Source organism: Corvus kubaryi, unplaced genomic scaffold (assembly GCF_017639235.1).
Source record: "Corvus kubaryi isolate FWS band 111438036 unplaced genomic scaffold, C.kubaryi_AGA036_p1.0 64978, whole genome shotgun sequence".
Classification (NCBI taxonomy): Eukaryota; Metazoa; Chordata; class Aves; order Passeriformes; family Corvidae; genus Corvus; species Corvus kubaryi.
In genome coordinates this window covers 294,886-316,174 of record NW_024581659.1, presented here as the reverse complement: position 1 = coordinate 316,174, position 21,289 = coordinate 294,886, and the positions used below count along the sequence as shown (strand labels likewise).

At 39.7% G+C, this 21,289-nt stretch overlaps 1 protein-coding gene across 5 annotated transcripts in view; it reads right to left on the bottom strand.

The window, feature by feature from the left end:
• Positions 1–1,074: 1,074 nt before the first annotated feature.
• LOC121672810 (neurexin-3-like) overlaps positions 1,075–21,289 on the bottom strand; it is a 290,579-nt gene continuing 270,364 nt past the window's right edge. For all 5 annotated transcript variants that reach the window (XM_042045700.1, XM_042045702.1, XM_042045703.1 and 2 more), the window contains one exon: positions 1,075–1,231. In XM_042045700.1, the coding sequence (XP_041901634.1) occupies positions 1,090–1,231 (142 nt within the window). In that variant the 3' untranslated portion in view covers positions 1,075–1,089. The remainder of the gene's footprint in view (positions 1,232–21,289) is intronic.

Here is a 21,289-nt window from a genome sequence, read left to right as displayed (position 1 = left end):
AATTCAGTTACATTCAGGACAAGCAACCACATATAAGTCTCATAAGTGCAGCACTGGAGCATGATGAAAGTAAGTAGCATTAGACAATAAAAGCAAACACCAGGTTTCATCCATCTAGCATCCTAGGTTATTAAATGTTTCTTAAAAGTTGGATCACAAGAAAGATTAGGATAGGCTACAACTCTAAATACAAGAAGGCTTTAAAGCCCCCCTTTCACTCCCTGTTTTGTCACTCCTCTTGAAAACCCCTTCTGTCCCAGGCACTTCCTTTAAGCCTGTCCCTGCCTGTGTGTTTCTGTAAACACACAATGGACAGCAAAATTTCCAGTCTAGAAGGCAAAAAAGGGAAAATTCTAACTAAGGCAGCTGATTTATCCTGTCCAAACCAGAAATCATCAACATTGCCTCATCACATACTTATGTTTACTACAGTTTAAATTCTCCAGGAGAAAGGACTGTGCACAGCAGAAAAAACCCACACATTCCCAGCACAGCCAAGCCCTCAGGCCCTGCATGTCTCCTCCAGCCCCACTGACCTGCAGGTGTACACAGCCTGTCTGCCCACATCTCTTGCTCCTGGAGAGGAGAGCAGACCCCCAAGAGAAGGGCAACCTCATGCCACAGAGCACAGCCCCAGGCCTCCTGCAGGCAGCAGCATCCTCAGCACCGCTCTCCCCAGCTGCAGACCCCCAGCACCTCCCCAGGTGCCTCAAATGGCCCCACACCTGCTAAACTTCAGCACTTCAGTGGCTGCACATTGCCCCACTCTATCTGTTACTTAACAGGAGAGAAGACCTTTGAAATGTAGCATTTGTTTGGGCTTTTAATAGCAGAGGTACAACGAGCCAACAGACCTGGATGAAAAGGCCGTGATGTGTAAAAGCAGTGGCAGTGGTACATGCTAGACAGTGGTGAACAGACAACTGCTGGAAGATGGTGGAGAAAGGGAGAAAAGACAAAATATCATAATGCAGAGACTGGTAGAAGCTACCACAAGACATATAGCCAGTCACCTCCAAAGAAAAGCCAGTCCCTGAATGGCTGAGGACAAAGGAAGGGCATCATGCCATGAGGGGAAAGGCTGGGCAGTCACAGGACTTCAATCTCACTTTCCCAGCTGTTGGGGTCACACCTTTGGGCAAGGAAATGCCTACACAGCTTCTGTCTCTGCTGGTATTGAATAGGGCTACTCTGCGCATGGTCTGGCCATGCAAAAATGGTACCAGGTCCCATCTGTCCCACCTCGATATCAAGGCATATCCCCATTCACTCAGAAGAGCTACACCAGCACTGGTTTCCACCTCTCTTGGGGCATTCTGACTAGATTCAGGACTCAAGTTACTTTCTTCATACCTTGGCAACATCTCAGGTGCAAACCAACTCCCACACTCCTGCAGAAGGCCCAAAGTTTTATCCAGAACCTCAGGGAGGACTATAGCTCCCACCAAAATCTCTGTCTCCTGAGGATGCGCATGGTATGGGACAGATTGGTCAGAGCTGAAGACTGCACAGCTGTTTGCAAACTCCAGTTAAAAAAGGCACTGGGATGGTCTATAAAAAGGTGGTGTCTGATGTCAAGTCACTGAAGTATCAAACCCCAGTGGTACAATTCAGGGCAGTGCTATTCCAGTCATACTACCAGAGGATCCAAATAATGCCAAAGAGGATGAGCCTAACTTTGAGCACTGGGAATGGGGTTCAGTGATTATTGGTTCTGAAAAAAGGCACATATACAGGATTTGAATAACTTGTACTTAATCTATGGCTTTACTACATATATTTCATGCATAATTGGCAAATGTCCCTTATGATTTTAAGGGACTTTTAAATCTTTGGCATAGGTACAAATTTTGAGACAAATGTACTAAATGGCGATGCATCCAGATACAATATGGTTCTAAACAGATGTTTCATAGTTCAAAGAGCAGTTCAAAAGCAGAAATCAGTCCCGTGTCCTATGGGAGGTCAGGATAGATCATAATGGCATCTTCAGGCCTCAAAATATATGATGTAAAGCAGATGATTATGCCTAAAGACGTAGCAGTAAAAACCTGAAAACAGATAATTATAGACAATTCAATGTCTATGTGTTTTGCAGAAGATGGGTGACCCAGTGGAATACCTAAATTTGTTGTTCATGACCTGTGTGTGCTGACGTGGATTCTATGACTTCTGTGGTCTTTGTCCCAGCACTTCGTAGGGCACCTCACCTGCTCCAGTGTCTTCTACCACACTGACTGCTGTTGCCATGATTTTAAAATCAAACTGACAGTAAGTCTTCAACCTAGCATTTCAGACTAGCTCTGAAGCATAACATCTGAATTTGAGGTTTGCTATTAGTCACATATTCCCATCAGGGTGACAGTTAACAATTTAATTACCAAACCTGAAACGCCTCTTTCTAGCAATACTGTTCATAGAATCCCACAAGCAGTGACTCACATCCTTCCTAGTCCTTCTCAGTTTGTGACTAACACTGAAATACTGAAGTACAGGCTTAAAAGCAAATATTGTCTACTCAGTTTGTATGCCCTTCTAATGCAGGGACACAGTCAAGTCTGAAGTGTGAGACAGCAGACTGTCCTCAGTGCTTCTTCAGACAGGCTTAGATTATCAAAACTGGTATTTAGTTTTCGGCATATATAGCCTTAGGAGTATAGAACACAGAACATCTCCTGTCAAAGATGGGAGCTGGAAAACCCAACCCACATTTTGGAAAATGTTGATTCCCTGTCAGATCCCCTCTCTGGGTGGATTATTGTTGCATCTTATTTTTAATTTATTAAACATCCTCTAGATGCTGTAAATGAAAGATTAGAAGGTTGTAATTTAAATATTCAGTGTCAGTATATAACAAAGAGCCAGATTCCTGCTGAGAATAAATATTTTTTAGCAGCAGTAGTCCAGCCTGTGGATTATTTTTTCAGTATTTATATAAAGGGGAAGATGCTAACAGATATCACAGTTCAGTGTTTAGCAAGCAACAGAGTGCCAAGAATTGTCACCAGATGAACTATTATAATAAGTGAAGAAAGAAATGCTAGATCTGTCAAGTCGGAAGGGGATGCTTGTGGGTTTTTGCTCTGCAGCAGGTAGACTATTGGTCCCATTTAGCACTACCTGCTCTGAAACTTTCTGTTCATAAAGCCCTTGAAAATTCTTGGCTTGGAAGAAATATCAACACAAAACCAATTAGCAGCAAAGTTGTACTTTCCCAACTAGATCCCTTTTGCATCAAAATTAATCTAATTCATAGGATTAATCTCTCATGACTCAAAAATCATGAATTTGAGAGTAGGATCAAAAACATGCAGTATTTTGAGGGAACTAATTCTCTTTGTCTGCAGGGAGACTGGAGGGGAATGAACAGCTTTTGCATGAGAGGATACTCCTACATTCTTCTTGCCTTTTTAAATCCATATGTCAAAAGTTAAATACCACTTTCAAAAATCTGAGTCCATCTGACAAAACATCAAGGACAGTCTTCTGTCTCACACTTCAGATTTGACTTTAGAAGGTCATAAAGATTGAGCAGGCAGTTCTGCTCAAAGTCTGTACTTTTTGCAATTAAAATTCTCCAGAACAGTTCAGTAACAAAAAAATAGTGGCCAGAACCACAACCCAGCAGGCACAGTCTTGATGGTGTTACTGGTCCATGATGAAGCTTCTTGGAAAGTGGGAGTGTGGAGCATAGAAGGACTGATATTTCTGAACACACAGGGTTCAGCTGTCAGCCTGTGTTTCGGTGTGAGTGCTGGCCCTCTGCGGCAGTGTGTCAGCCCTATGGCCGGTGAAGGAATAACACTGGAAAAAATAGAAAAAATCAATGGACTCCTAAGTCCCTTCTCAAGGGGCTTTTTTTAAGGGATTCTCTGCTTCTTGTTAAGCAAGCAGTCATTGCTTGTTAGTACTAAAGAAGAAAGTCTCCCTTGAAATTACTGAAAGCAAAGGCTTGGGGAAAGGAAAGGGCACTGGATACCAGCAGTCATTGCACTGTTGATGACAGGGTATGGAGGACAACAATGATCCTGGATAACTCAGCTGGTGGAGTCACATCTGCCCTTATCATCACTGGGAATCCAAAGCCTTTGTCTTTTCATGTGACTTGATGTACCTCCTGCACCTGCATTTAGTTGCCTGCACCAGCACCCCCACTTTAGTCTCAAGCTCCCCTACAGCTGTAGAAATTGAACTTCACTGACATTTTCTGCCCAATTTGTATCTTTCCCCTGTGTCATGGAAGACACAGAGTGCCATGGAGAAAGCAAAATTCAATGAGCAATGCTAGGCACAGATTTTTAAACCTGGTACTTATTTTTATCAAGGCCAAAAAATATTTACTCCTGATGAAACTCTCTCTGCATTAGTACCCACCTTTTTGGCAGTAGTTTTGGTGAAAGTAGAAACACAGTCTTAGACCTGCCTTGAAAAGACAGGACATGCAAGCTCAGCTGGCTTGTTCTAGCTATTTACAGAGCAGTTAAAATGGCTTCTTTCTTCTGTACCATTGGCATGAACGAATCAATAAAAACATAAAAAGATTAGACAAAGTGGAAGACCAAATGACTGACTGACTTGCAAGATAGATTCTGTAAAGACACAAAATCATGCAGAACCATTAAGGCTCATACACCAATTGATAGATGCACTCAGTGAACATACACTGTGCAAGAGTGTTCAACAATTGTGGCAGAGAAATTCTAAAGACAGAGGCTCTCCCAAAAGTCAGGAGATAAAGAAAAATTGCTCCAATCTATAACAAAAATTACATGCACACACACACTGTGTTTTTGAGCATCATTTCTTCTTTTTTATTCCAAGGCTGCTTGGACGTTGCTTTGTATGTTCAGATCAAAGCAGCAGCTGTCAGAGCTCTGCTATTGTTTGGGGTTATTTATAGAAGGGCAGAGAACAATTATTCTCAAGGTACATGAGGGCTCCAAGACAAATAGGTTAAGACCAAGCTGGGTGAATTTGGAAGCCAATTTACTACATTACATATTATACACCCAGATCAGAAGGGCAAGTCCTCATTCTTTCTCTGCTCTGACTTGAGAATGCTTGTTCACTTAAAAAAATTAATATTCTATTCTCATGACCAGATGACCCACCCTTCTCATATACTTCTGATGATCCCCTACAGTGAAAAAATGACTGCTCTCTACTTTTAGACATCTAAAATTGACCTTGTCAAAACTACAATTTCTTTCTTTATTTTTAGATCTTTCACCTTCACTTGTTATTTAAAACTGACCTCTTTTCAATCTCTTTCCATCTCCTCACACATAATTTAGTCTCTTCTGATAAAAAGTATTCTTCCTCTGCATTTCCTCCATGCCTCTTTTATCTAGCCAAGATACCACATCTTTTCAAACCTCATCCAAGAACTTATTCCTTTATACAGGATGCACATTACAATTCTTTTCCTGATAATACTTGTCTTTCTGCTTCTGACTCAAATTCAAAAGGAATATTGCCTTCTTACTCCAATAAGAAACAGAATCATTCCAATTACATGGGTGTCACTAGGTCTTGTCCGTACACGCATTTCTCTCTCTCTCTCTCTCTCTCTCTGTAGGCATATATGGAATAAAATGCCAGGAGACACAGTTAAAACCAGAAAAATTCTGGTCATACGTATAGAGTTGATAATCACATGAACACTCCTGTATAACATGAAGATGCCTATGCCATAATTACATAATTAGAAAAAAAATGTCAGTAACAATCCACTTAAGTTTCATCTCAGATTCCAAGACAAGAATCTCACCAAAGCTGTGAAGTTTAATGCCAGCAGTGTTTCGCTGACCTCCTGCCACTTGCCACAGGAGCCACAACTCTAGATATCTGCATGAGTGCAAAGAGAAAGCCATCTGAACAGGCACAGCTTCAGTCACAGCTGTAGTGACATTTCCCAGTGCATGGGCCAAAGGGAAACCACACTGATATAAAACTCATTAGAACATTTAACAGGGTAAATAGATCATACTGTCATGGCACAGGGTCAGCATCATCTCTTCACGTTCATTTAAAGAATTAACCATTTTTTACCACACAAGCAAATTTTAGCTTTAGTATTTCTTCCTACAGCAACTAAGAGACTGCCATGTCTGTAAGGTAGCTATCTAGTTCTGGTGTACAGTAATGAAAGAAGCAAAACATCATATATGGAGAGTATCATAAACCAGGAACCTGTCTACAGATATTGCAGCCATCCAAAAGAGAGATATGCAATTGTGTGCAAGCCAGTATAATTTCTTACTGTCAGCCTCACTATTCTGGCCTAATTATTCTGTCATTTTTATGGAAATCACAACGGAATCTGAAGTACAGTGCATAAATACCAAGCTTATAAACCCATACATACTAACCACGTTTACAGCAGTCCAGTTATTGCTGGTGCAGTAGACTGAGCATTTGTTTCATTGTTGTTTAAGGATCAGGTCCATCATTCCACACTGTTTCTGAAGACTAAGGCACTAGTATAAGAAACACAGTTATCTCCCTCAATATGCTTTTCTCAACAAATACAGGCAAATCAAAGCAGAGGAGAGAGACAACTGCTAACACTTTCAAATTTCATGGTAAGATTTGATCATGTATGGATAGAACATCACACACACTTATTCTTGTAAAAATGTCCACATCTTCCTGCTTGTTTAAGTTCATTTTCTTTATTGCAGTTTAATCTGGCTTTTTTTTCCCATTTGTGTGGCATTTTTCATTGAATTGATGGTATCTCTATCTAAATAACTAATCTATAATTACACATATGCCATGGATGTTGATTTCTTTCAGGAAATTAATTGCCACATATAAAAGGGAAAAATTTGCTTGCTGTGATTCCATCAAAATGAACCCGGTGGACAATCTGGCCTTTTAACATTTTGAGAAGCATTTCATCTTACTGCCACTTATTACTGTAATGTTGTGGGTAATAAACAGAAATTCACAATTCTTTCATAGGCACTAAATATGTTTGCACCAATACCTTTGTACTTACGGTATTAAAGCCATTAAAGACATTCATTACTTCAGTTCCTAAAGCCTTCTGGCAAGAAGGTGAGTATTATTAGCTGCACACCACTGGAAATATGAAATTCTGGTAAATAAATGACTTGCCCAAAGTCTTGATACTGCAGAGTTATGTAGAGATTATTATTATTATTATCTGGGGACCGTGTAGTGATGTTGATTTGAGAAGCCTTGATCAGACAATGCTCCTGACAATCAGCCAGGAGGTGCAGGTGGCTCCAAATTGTCCACTGGAGGAGGCAGACTTAGCTTTCAGCTTTAAGCCATTCCCTGGAAGAGCTTAGTCCTCTCCACTGACTAAAGAGAGACTAGTCTCAACAAACTAAATACTGCTTAATTTAATTACTCTAAATGCGAATGCCCATAAACTCCCTTGCTATGCCTTTTATCCTTGAACACACTTGGACAATAAAATCTTCAGAGCAGATTCTGTCTCTAAGCCATCCTGTAAAAATATATGGCTATCCATACATGTATACTATTTATGGATATCAGCAAGAATTGAAACTAGGATTTTCTTCATACAGACCTGAGGCACTTAATATCAAAACAGAAGTAGTACTATCCTTTGCTCTGAGGCCACCAAGATGATGTTTTAATCAAAGCAAGGGTAGAGTTACCTGTCTACTATGTCAACATACTGGTATTCTCTGATATTAGGTAGCAATCAGGTTATGGATGTAAATTAGTTCACCTACCAAAACTGCCTTATCCTTTCCAAATACAAGTATTCTGGTCTCTCTTGCCCGTGAACATACAAGAGCTGCCACAGTAGAAGGCTGTGGAAGTGAGGTAGGACTGGGTAGCACTATCTGGGATGTTAGGCTCCATCCCTAGCCTTTGTGGAAATCCTAGAAGCTATAGATACAATTCTTAGTGCTCGAAGAAAGTAAGTTTGAAGTATGGATCAACCAAACAGGAACAGAACTGGGGCAGTAGACTGGTGAATAAAGTGAGTGAGAAACATGTTTCTTCAGATCAACAGTTCCACAGCACAATGAACCTTATGACATGTTCACTAATAGTATTCTTATAAACTAACAGTAAGCAGAACAAGGTACAACACTAATCACCACCTGATTTTCCACTGTGAGATTATCTTTACTCAATGACAATAAGAACTGACTCAAACTTCCTTAGTCTCTGATGCTTAGAAAGTAGGGTTTGTTTCACCTCTGTGTTTGTAGCCAGGGAAATTGTATGCCAGGGGTTTTGCTAGTACTTCAGATAATTTTCTTCAAAAAGTGCTGATTTTGAATTGTGATTTCAATGCTCTTGGGAAATTTCTTCCTAGATTTTCCTCTGCCCTAGCAAAATCTGTACAAGTTATACATTGGATCTACTGCCGTTTTAGAAGACTTATTGCTACCTAGAAGCAAAAGATCTGAAACTGCTGTCACCTGAGACTGAATATGAGGTTTTTTACCATACACATGCAATTAACAGTGTTCACATTTCATGGGTAGTGTTTTATCCCTAACTGACCAGTTTCAGGTCTACTTGTAGTTAGCAGCTAAGCACTTTTCTTTCAATCAGTATGCAGTCTGCAGGTTTCCAAAGAGTGCACTGGCAATAAATTCAGTCACATCCTTCTCACAAAGGTAGAAGTTGGATCCCTCCATATCCTATTAGTGCAGTAAGGAAGCAAGAGCAAGCAAGAATGCATGATCTATCTGCTCATACTTCCCTCTTTCTACTAAAACTTGTAGAGTAGCACCAGGGTTGAATGGCTGTAACAAAGCTTTCCATCCCTGTCAGAAATGCCTGAATAATGGTACTGTATTAGGGCAGGGTTGAAAGCCCATAATGTCACTGCTACTGCTTCTGCACATTCTGTCCTTCACTAATTCCATGGTGATAGTAATTCCACCACTATGGCAGCCTTGTAAGTATTTAAATCATCAGCATCAGTATAATACTCTACAGATAAAAGTATGCTTAAGAACTCCTCAGAAAGGATTTTTAATTTTAGGCTCAAATCTTAACCCACTACGAAACAGAATAAAATATTCTTTCGGTGCTGTGATGCAAAAAGAGATGCCAAAAGAAAGCAACACCTTTGTCCATTTTCGGACAAAGTTACTGTTCCTCCAAAAAAAAAAAAAGGGAAGTAGGTTAGAATATTTTACTACACATCCCTCCTTTAGTTTATCAGAACTGCACTTCTACAGGTATCTCTAAGTTTTTCTATATTCCCAAAGCTCTCAGAAAAGTGATGTTTCTGTTACATTTCTGATCCAGTCAGAAAAAGCAAAAGCAGAAATCTTACATGAAAACATGTTCATGTTTACCCACAGAGTCTCAACATGAGACAGGTCCCCAGAGTTAAATCTGTAATATGTTAAAACACACAGTTTTGCATTCAAAGCTAAGTGACTGAGAGCCTCAGTCTTCTCAGACCTAAATTATTCAGATCACAGTGTTTGAATTAGGCAACAAGTCTTCCAACATGAAAACATACCTGTACCAAGAACTTGGATTTATTTCATTTACCTCACAACAGGAAAAAAACATACAGAACCTCTCACCTGTCATATTTTCAGTTCTGAAGATTTCCCCATAGTATTTGGGAGTAAATCTCTTAAGGGCTTAAGATTTGATTCTTCACAAATGCCATCTAAATTCCTGTGAAATTTGACAGGGGCTGACTACACTCAATACCTCTGCAACATAAAGTAGAAAACATTTTAATAACCTCCTAATGGACTACTGAAAACCATAGTTTCAGCAATCAGAATGACAGAAAGCTGGCTCTTTTCTCCTTGCAATACAGAAATAATTGATACTTGAAAACTATAAAAAGAGGTGCAAGAAAGAGGCATAGATGTGTATTTTAACTCCATTTGAGTGAATTGGACAAAAAGGCTTTGCTTGGAAGGGGAAAGCAGAAAAATACCTCTCAAAATAAGGAAGATATATTTCCTTATGATGCATCGAAGTTTACCTGAAACAGAAAAATTTTTTTTACTTTTCTATCTTCCATAGTGAGGGAGGTGGCTGGCACTCATTCAGAGTAACATTTTCCACACTCCGCCTTCCACATTCACACTTTGCAATTTCATAGGAAACATTCTCCAGCCCTTTGGCTCCCTAAACAAATTTCAGAGCCCAAGTTCTCTGACCTGTTTTTCAATAGCTCCCTTGCTAGAGTCACTCTTTGTGCAAGGGTGAAATACAATGATTTCTCAAGTTTACTTTGGCTCAGCTCAAAAACTAACAGACTGATTTTATGGTAAAGCAAAGCACAAGATCTTGTAGAAAATTAAAGTCGGGGGTTTTGTTATGAAATGAACATCAGATGCAATTCCATTATTAGCTTAAAACGGACTTCATATCTATTTGTTTAATTACTCCTACTCAGAATTCTCAGAGAGGTTCCAGCTGCTTCAGCTGAGGATTTGGCTTTAAAGCAACATCATTCCTTCCATGGGCTGCCCTTGGTTTCTACAGCCTTTATATTCAGATATGGCTGCTACAGCACATTACCATCAACTCTGGGCTAACATGCTTTTAAGGAACCCAAGCCACTTCAGTACTTAATCAAGGAAACCCCTTTCTCAATTCATGCCTAGGTAGGAGTGACTAAATATCAGCTATGACAATGTAACTGGGTTTAATAAATATTTTCTGTAACTTCTTAGCCTAGCTGCCCCACGTCCACTCTTGGCTGTTCCTATTATGAAGGATTATCCACATTTCCATATGAATTATTAGAAAATACTTCAGTTCTTCATAGTATTCTATGAAATTTCCAATCTCAGGAGGTGTTAAACATTTCTAGAGGTATTCCAAATTATATATTTTATTAAGGATGTTCTGTACAAACTTACATATGCACACTTTTTTTATTACATCAAGCCCTATCTTAGTTATCCCTAGGTTTCCTGAACCATACTTTTGGAACCAGATGCAGGTGGCAGAAACAAATGTTTTAAATGGAGTATAGTATCCACAGTATGTGGATGTAAGCCCTAGGAAAGAACACTGAAGTTAGGATGACCTGATTTGCTGCAGCTATCAGAGACACAGAACAGTAGCTTCTGCTATGGCCTGGCAGTCCCTTCAGTGCCCATTTTTGTGTTTGTAGCATTTAAGGCACAAAGCTTCAGCTGCATGGCATCAACTGTTTTCATCTGAGGCAAAAAGGAGCAACTTCAAGGAATCAGAGCACGCAGTTGTCTTCTGTGCCGATTAGTGCTGGCCCGTGGTAGTCCACGCTGCCAGAGCTACGTGCTTCCTGTAGAGCATAACAGATATAGTAGCCCAGTGCTGCTGTCAAGCACCTGTTTGCATTCAAGTCTCACACAGCTCTGCCAATTAACATAATCGTCATCTTTGCTGCTTTCTCAAAGTACCCTGAACATACCTTCAAACCTTTCACAGGTAGAAAACAATAACGTAGCAAAAACAAAATGATCATATCACTCTGGAGATGTATTTAAGCTCCTCAGCACATGAACTGAGAGAAGACTACAAAATCTCCAGCTGCACCACGAGATGGTGCTCAGCCCCCTCTCAAAGACACACATGGAGTACACCAGAGTCAGAAAAGTTTGCTTGAAGTGGGTACTGGCATTCCCAGCATAAACACACACAGACAGTTGGGCTTACAAACTATTCTCTCTGTGCATTTCTAAATGTCTTTATGCTGCTCCACCTGCTTTGTTGCATTTTAATATGCTTGAAATAAATCAAAGTGCGACTAGTCAGTGAAATGTTATAAACCTTTATTACAACAAGAACTGGTCAATTTTACTGGTGCTGCTTTCAATGGCAATGATGATTTAGAAAGCAAGTTTCCTTTAATCTAAAATTATCCTAAGCAGAAAAATATCATAATATAATAAATTGGAAGTAACAAACTTTCATTCTTTTTAATAAAAGAAAACACAAAACTAAATGAAGCTAGTTTCTGTCCATTAAAAAAAAAAAAAAAGAAGAGAAAAAAAGAGTGATACTATCCACACTTGTGGCATCAATATTTTGGCAATTCTAGGACCATTACAGGTATTTTCATGGGAGAATGTGATTTGGTGGCAGAATAGGCTACGGTAACAATGTAATTGGGGTATATGCAATTAAAGCTGCAGTATAGTGGTAACAACTAGTGTATGATTTCACCAACTGGCTACTGACCTCTAAAAATCTCTGTAGCCCTCCACGAATATGCTTCCTCTGTCTTGTATTAAAGTTCAGAGTTGCTACATGATGTTTGATGCCATTTTCCACAGTAGAACTGGCTACATATTAGCAGCAATGGATATTTAATCCGTGAGAGCCTTTATAAACTCCTGGCTTCACTCACTATCCTACAAAGCAAACACTCCTTACTAGCTTACCAAGAAAAAAACCTGTCACATTTCTATAGCTCTTACAAGGGGCCTCTTTGCATTAAAACATTTTTATATTATTTCTGTCTTTAAAAAAGAATTATTAAATTCTAGCAACATTTGCACCGGGCAGTTTTTTCTCTTGCACTGAATGTGCAAACCCACTTTGTTCAAATTAGAACCTGTGCCATTACAAACTCTACACTCCACATTGCCAACTGCAATGTAGGGAATTTGTTCAATATCTAGAACGCCTTGCATGCATGCAAATGGACTTGGGCCTATTGAGATATCAAACGTATGACATCTTTCCCCAACTCAGCTAAGAAAGGCTTGTGGTTTTGCTTGCAGCAGAACAATTTGGCAAACACTCTCCCTCCTCTTGAAGTAAGAACTAAACTCCACGAATTCAGGAGGAGAACCATGCCAGATGGAAGACTGCAACTTTGTTTAAGTGCTTTGTATAACAGTTTGGTAAAGTAGCAACAGCTTGAAGCCTGAAAGATGCTCATGTGAGTCAAAAGCAACACCAGTTACATTTCTTCTTTTCCCTACTAGTTCAAAACTGTGGGGTGAATAATTTCAAATAAGATTCCCCTACAAGAAAAATGGAAACAGAAAACACACTAATCTAAATTACGTCAGCATGCTAACAGTTTATTAATATACAATTAAACCCTTACCTGAACCTACTCTTGCATTAACAGCTAATTAGCATAATAACTTCCCTGTTTTGTTTCAAGCTTTCTGGTGATTCTGTTTCATGAGCAAACAAAAAAAAAGTAAGATATCCTTTAAACTCTACCTGGTGATTTGACTTCCAGTTCATAGTCAGGCCTGGATACCGGGAAATCCACCAAAAGGAAAAAGTTATTTTCCCAGAATGAAGTGTGCTCTCATGACTGCTTAATAAAGCAATCACTGAAGTGACACAAATGAAAAAGATATTTAACTGGGAAAATTACTTGAAAACTTCTCTCAGGCTTTCTAACTTTTCACATTCAGACTGAAAATGCCCAGCATATTACATTTTCCACTAGTTAGAAAATGATTTATGATGATATAATGAATCTTCACCACTGGCAGACACATCTGTGGCATCTTGGTCAGGTTCCTTGTGCCATCAAGGTTTCACATGCATTGTGTTCCCTTTGCACAAAAGCAGCAAGAAGACAACAACTGTCTTCTTGGCCCTGAAATCTCAAAAATCACCTTGTTTTTGAAAGGAGCAGAAGATAAGGCATTAGAAAAGACAATATTACTGCTGAGAGGTTTGCTAAGGGCAAGTTTCCAGAGATGCAGCAGCAATGCAAGCTTGCCATATGCATCATACAAAAGTGTGCACCGGCTTGACCAAGCAACTCCCCCTCTGGGAGAAAAAGGGTTCTTGTTCTCTGTGACTCATTTTGTCCCTGCACTAACAGTAAACATTTCTAAGCTTCTTTCAGAGGCAGACCACAAATCTGCAGCTCACCTTTCCCCAGCTCACTTCTTAGCCAACCAATATGTAAGCACAGAAGCATTAATGGATATTTTTAAGTGAACTTCTTACTCTTGTGCACAATTTTTTTGCTCCCAGAGAGAAATTTTCTAGGAGCAGTGCCTTTTGCCAGACAAACCAGCCTAGCAGTGGAAAATACAGGCAATGTGATGGGTCACAGTGGCAGGACAGTAGCAATCACTGCTGAAAGAGGTGGGGTGTGTGAGGACTGTTAAACCTGGAAAAACCTCCCAGCTGCGGAAAGGCATTTTTTCTGTATTGTTATCAACCTTCTGAATATTAATTCATGGAAACAGTAGCCAATAATTAAGTCCTAATGCAGCCACTATTTGATTTTAAGATAGTCAACAGCCTGACATGTCTTAATCCTGGAAACTACACATTTCATACTCCAACACAGCTCCCTGATACTACCACTCTAGTAACTCTAGTGATACTACCACTACACACAGCAAGTTTGCTCAAACTTAGTGCCTTGTGTAGAAAAAGAAAATCAGTGAACTGGAAAAAGAAATTACCAAATACTTGATGGCTTGACACCATAAATGACACTGTTTCAGTCTACCTTTAGCCCTCTATTTCACTGTATGGCAGAAAAAGCATTGCCTTTTTAAGTTCTATATCAAAATGTTCAAAATAATTTCAAGGCTATATTCTTTTCCTGAGTGTACTGGATCTGGCTGGGAGGGAATTAATTTTCTTCATAGCAACACACACAGTGCCATGTTTTGGATTTGTGAGCAAAACAGTGTTGATAACACACAGGCAGGCAGAGAGTGAGAGAGCAGCTGCATGATGCTTAACCACCTACAGGGGTCAAATCAAAACATTGAGGAAAGTGCAAGCAATGACAGCTGATCTGAAAAGAACACAAATCAATTTATACAAGGCAAGTGGCCAAAATAACAAATTGAGGCACTCACACGTTTTTCTATCAAAGCCTTTTTTTTTTCTCCAGACATCCTGGCTGAGATCCTGCAAATATGGCAATAGAAAAGGAAAAAAGGAAACAAGGCATCCTGTTTTCCCCAGATGTGAGAAAGGACACTCATAATATAAGCCACAATAAATAATAAATATTTAAATAAATTTAAATAGTTAAATAAATAATGTATGTTTAATAAAAGAGAGAAATGTTGCTGACTACAATTAATTAATTCAATGTATCATTAAACAAAACCTAGCACCACAAGACTTCTTCCTAGCTTACTCCAAGCTTCACCAACAGTATCTTTCTCCTCTAAAAAACAAAACAAAAAAAACCCTACCTCAAACTTTTCACATTTCGTAATCTTTGTTATAGCATCCAGGATGCCAATACTTCATTAGCATTTCTAACATTAAATAATGGGTATCTACCTTAGTGACTGACAGAATGATTGATATGGTTTGTTTTGACCTTCAAAACAGTTCTCTTTTTTAGTTACAATCCCACGGAAGTGGTGAGAGGCTACAGGAATTGAAAATTATATATATAAAAGTATACAACACACACAAAGACAATCTTTTCAGAAGTCAAAAGGAGTCAAGAAAAGCTGCTGGGGTAGGAATGATAGCCAGTAAACCAGAAGAGCTGTTATCCAAAAGTGGATCATTGATTCCTGACAGATGAGTGCTGAGTTTCCAAGGTTAGTTTTCTTTCTTGTTAGGTCTCACCACAGCAATTTAGGTAAAAATAATGCAGAGCACTTTCTGCCAAGCTCTGCTTTCATCATTGCCACCTCTCAGTACTGATGCCCTGTTGAAGTCCCTCCCTGAGTACTGGAACTGAAGACTCAGAATAGAGACTTTCAAAGGATGGGACAGTATCAGCTGGAAGATGAAGGCTAACTGCTGTTAACTAACAGCTGGGCCTAGCTGAACTCTAGCAAACACAGACTTGCATTTGTAGCCTAGATTAAATATTCTGGGATTCAGGGACCTTGTGATATCGCAAGCTGCATTTTAGGATTGCTGAAACCAATTATGCCACAGCAAAACCTTAATCGCCATGGCACTGTCTGGATGAGGAGGATTAAAGCCACTGTGAAAAGCCTGTGCTCATTACACCCAATGTTCTGCACCCAATAATGGCAATCACTAGTACTGCTTTACCAGTCACTTCTTATCCAACATTCACTGATCCTTAAGGCTCACTGATTTGGCCTTAAATTTATAGAACAGGTGGCACCCAATATAGCAAGCAGTGTTTGTGCTGATCACTTTTTGTCTTTTTAACTATTTAAAGCCTCCTTAGAGATGCTCTCTCTGGGTTGTTCTCAAACAAAATTAATAACATATAAAATACTTGCTTCCTCCTAGACCCTAAGGCATGAGTTTTCAGTTTTGTGTTCTTTGAATAAAAAAAGGAGTGAATGTTCTGGCAACTAATTACACTATGTAATCTACAGAGAAGACACAATGTCTAGACATCAGTGAAGCAGAGCAGTTTCTCATGTGTTTTACCTTTTCTCTCTCACCCAGGTGGAAGATGTCCATGTGGAACCCAGCCCCAAAGGGACTTATCCACTCTGCTGCAACTGATAATTGCATGGACTGCTGCTGTCTTTGTAAAAATAATCTCAGAAGCACTACCTCATTTTGTAGGGGTACCAAACAACCCTGGTTTTGGTTAAGGACAGGGTCAATTTTTTGCAGTAGCCATGCAGGTGTGGAGCCTGCAGCTGTGTGGGCATGGCCAGGGCCCTAATATTATTAAATACCATCTCATGTCATTGCCAGGGCAGAGAAAGGGACTGTCTCTCCTTTTTGGGAAAAAAGTGTTCCTTTCCAGTCATGGGAAAAGAGTGGTGAGTGGAGGGTCTGTCTGCCATTGTTTTTCATTGCCCCAGGCTTGGTGGGCATTTTGCATGTAAATCACCCTTTCTTTGTACATTTTTTGTTATTAGTATTGTTGCTGTTCATTTTCTTAACTCATTGCTGTTTCCAATAAATGGTTCTTATCTCAACTGTGATCTTTGCCTTTTGTCTCCCACTGAATGGGAGGGAGGGGAGCAGCTCATGGTTTTCTTTGTAGTGGGAGTAGTAAATTGGAGAATACCATTCCTAAACTACAACATTAAGTCAAGAGGGTATTTTTCCCACAGGAGACTTGGAATGGGCTGAAAAAGTCAAGAAAGTCTGAGACAAAAGACCTCACTTTGTAGTAGCTGCCACAGGGAAGAGGAATTTGTTGTGTTATAAAATAAAGCTCATCTGCACATCCACAAAGGAGCTCAGAGAGACAACAACAGGAGGGGGAGCACAAATAATATCTTCCTGGGTTATGTGCAGGGCCATCGGGCCACCAGAGCCCATATGCACAAGCCCAGAGGAGCACGGGGCGCAGTGGCAGGTGGGAGCACAAATCACGGACTGCTGAGCAATGAAAACCTTGTCCAGGTCTCTCCCAGGGCTGTCCCAGCAAAGTCATTAGTTCCAGTGTCCCAGCATGATACTCATCACTATATGATAGCTGGACCAGCTCTTGATATCACCTTTTGGATTAAGGGGATTGCTGCAGAGGGTGGGACATATGTGATGTCGGCCAAAAGCAGTTTGGGGTCAGACGGACTTACTATGGGATGTTTAGGGGAGAAACAAAAGGCACAAAAAGGGAGAAGTTCAGGAGATTTTGGCAAGAGCAAGGGTGGGAAAATAAATATAGGTGTAAGGGGATAGAAAGGGCTGGGCATTTGAATAGTTGCTAATCAGTATGTTTATCTGATCAGTGCAGCCTGTCCTGTCTTCTTATTAAATTACTTTCTGTGTCTTTCCTGGGTGAGGGCCCTTTATTCTCTGTGTATGAGGGTGTATGGGGCTGTGAGTGCTGCAACTGGACTCAGACCATGGGGTCAACAGGCCCAGATGTTCATGCTGCCAGAGACTGGGAAGATTGTGGGTCTGTGAGCAAGCGTGTGATCTCTAGCAATGGTCCTGCCAAAAACACATCCTCAGCTTGCTACAAATAGAACCTGGCAACAAGCAGTGACAGTAGCGTCACCTCTCTTGGGCTGTTGGATACAGCAAGGCAGGTTCTCCTCTAACAGAATTCTTATCTTGTCATCTGACAAAATATCTGGGAGAACTGCTTTTGATCCCCTGACAGAAGGAAAAGTCTTCCAAAGACAGGCTTGCTCCCTTCCCTTCTCCTGCACTGTGGTGCAGCAGCAGCACGAGGCCAGACCAGCATCCCAAGTGTGAGACTGCTCAAAGGTGAGATCATTCTCAGCTGGGCTGTGCAGATGCTACAGACAGACACCAGCTTTGCTTTCACCACTACAGTATGACATACTAATGACTTGACACTTTCCAGGCTGCATAAACATTCATTTCTTCTTGATTATGTTTAAATGGAGCTAGGAGATATTACAGTCACAAATATGATGTGTATGTTCAATCATACTGCTTCACTTTCAAAATAATGTTTTCTTGTTAGAGTTCTATTAAGATTTTATTAAAATGACAGAAATATCACTAGGAATTGGATAAGTGCACTTGGTTTTACAATATTTTGATTAGAGTTAGCACAGCTTCCTATTTACTTATGATGATACAGAAACCTCTCCCAGAAAGTTACACATCATAGATTCATATTTTATGTTGTTACAGTGGCACTTAATAAAATGAAACATTAACACTGCATTGAAGAAGGCACTAAATACAGTAAGCACGGCAACTGAGACAGGAGAACCAAACTCATATTCTAGCTGTCTTTATTGTCAAAAATTAACTGGATTTCAAACAACATGCTAAACGTGAGACCTCACAGAGACACAGGATCAACTGTGATTAGAGTTATTTTTTATCCTCTTCCATCTATGCTTTTAGCAACAGGTAAGAGAAAAAGATCTGGAAGTTTTGAGGCATCAAAAGTGACATGAAAATAGATGATGGCTTGTCTGGCATGCTTTAGTGAGAAGAAAAGGCCTCATTATGAAATAACAAGCAATAAGACAGAAGTGTTCACTGTCCCAAGGAGCTACTTTTGGCAGATTTCTCATAGATGTAGTGTCAAAGTATGTGACTAAATACTGACACACCACATGAAAAGGTTTGTGAGGAGAGAGAACTAGACCAAGAGTAGTAGCCTAAAAAGAATACAGAGTGAAAACACCTCCGAAATCTAAATCTGTAGCACACACAGCTCTGTTCTCCACACTTAATACTGGGTAGAATGCTGAAAACTATCTGCATCTAATCTGATATGAAGTGGGGTCACTGGATATGGAATAATGAAATTAAGGACTAGGTACCTTTGAAAAGATAAAGAAAAATCAGAGCACCAGATGTGGCACAAACTATAAAACTATCACAACTTTAGCTTTCTTCAAAGTGAACAACACATTTTAATAAAGAGTTTACAGGGGAAGGACAATTTTCTTAGGAAATTCTACTTAGAAAAATAAAATACATGTAGGCAAAAATCCAAGAGACATATTCAGACCATACCTATTTAGACTAAAGCTATTTTCCCCATGAATCCAACCAACAAAATTGTGCTATCCATTATGTCTGCATGATGTTACAGAATCGTTCAATGCACCTTCACACAGTTTATTTGGAGATCCTGGTCCTGCTTTTGGTTGTGCCGATTTCACACTCACAGGAAAAGAGAGTTACTATACAGCTACCAATGTGTGAGCAAAAGCACTGTCAGGTCCTTCTAAACGTGCAGAAACAGAAAAGATCAGTTTAGGTATCTTCAAGTGTGAAAGGAAAGGACGAGATGAGTATTACAATAAGAACAGACAGAGTAAAAGACTGTGAACTACAACAGTGATGAAACACAGAGAAAAGGTAAGATGAAATGATGGAAAACAATATTTTGCATCAGATATACAATAGCCCAAAGATACATAAGAGAAAAGCCCTCAATATTTTCAATGAACATTAAGAGCAAGTATAAATGCTTACCTGGAACAATATGCAAGACTCCTATCAAACAGCATGAGCTTCAGCACTTGAAGAAGTGGGTTCTTAAGCTATGTGTTCCACAAAACCCCAAAAGTACAGCTCTGTTTACTTTTAGAACCATGGACTGGGTCCCTTGTATTCAGTTACCAGTGGCAACTGCTTGACCTGAAACTCTTAGCTGCTGGGAATCCCATTTCTCAAGTTACTTTAAAACACTTCTGCTCATTTCAGCAGACCCTGGCAGACCTGTCTGTATTTGGATAACTCCCTCTGCACAAGTAAATGTCAGTGTGCCTGCAGGAATGCTTACAGTGATATTTGGTCTACTTCTGCCTAACTATATTTTATTCATTCAAGGGTATAGTTTTCACCAATCCCCAGCAGGTTCCCCTCTAGAAAACAGGACAGCTGACCTGAGTTACTGCAACAGGCAGCAAAAAAACCAAGGTCTTGGAGGGACTAAGAGTAGGCAAGCTCATTTTCAGCAAAGCATCATAAAAAATAAATTAGGAAGATCCAATGTGTTTTAAATAAAGAAATAAATGTAAACCTTCAGGGGAAGACTGCATTTAAAAATGCAACACGCTCAACTATTAAAAATGCATGGTAGCAAAATGATTCAAGATGTTTTGATGCTTATGGGGAAACTAACAAAAACATTGAATTCAAACTGTCTGCCCACTGCTCTTGTTATATGATTCTCTTTTTCCTGTTTTTTCCTTTTTTTTTTTTTTAATGTTTCTTCCAATTAGTGCTAGCTTTTTATTTGCATGAAAAACAGACAATTGCTACTTGCTACTAAAGCTGACTTCCCACCTGAAGATAGTTTTCCATAGCTAAGCCTTTAAACAGCCAGCTGTCATCAAGAGTTGAAGATGTTGACAACATCAGATTGTTGTCCAGTACCAGAGGAAATGACATGAATCCTCAGGTGACACACATCAAGAAGAACTATGGGGCAAGTGTTTTGATAGAGTTACAGGCAGCTAAAGCAGCAAGAGCGTATGAACTCTTATGAAGCAAAAGATCCTATTTTTATGCAAATGTCCTCACCACTGCTATGTAAATTCTGGCAATCTCAGCTACCAGATTGAAGACACTTTTCCCTATTGCACATTCTATCTTGAAATTTAGTGTGAAAACTTCGAAGAGCAAAAGGAATTCAACAAGACCTGTCAAGATTTGAGTCATACATTGACTTATCCCACTTGTAGCAATTTAATTCCATACAACAACTAAGCACCATGCAGCTGCTTGCTTACACCCTTCCTCCCATCAGTGGGATGAGGAGGAAAATTGGAAAAAGGTAAAATATGTGGGTTGAGATAACAATTTAATAATTGAAATCAAGTAAATTATCATGAACAAGCTTCTATGGTATATTAGGGCTTACCCCCAGCCACAGGCTCACATGAACCACTTTCCAAGTCCAAAAAACTAATTGCTCACAGTTTCGTGCAAAGTAGGCTCTCAATCAGCTGGCATTGACCCTTCATAAATACTTACACATAAACTCTAATACAGAGGA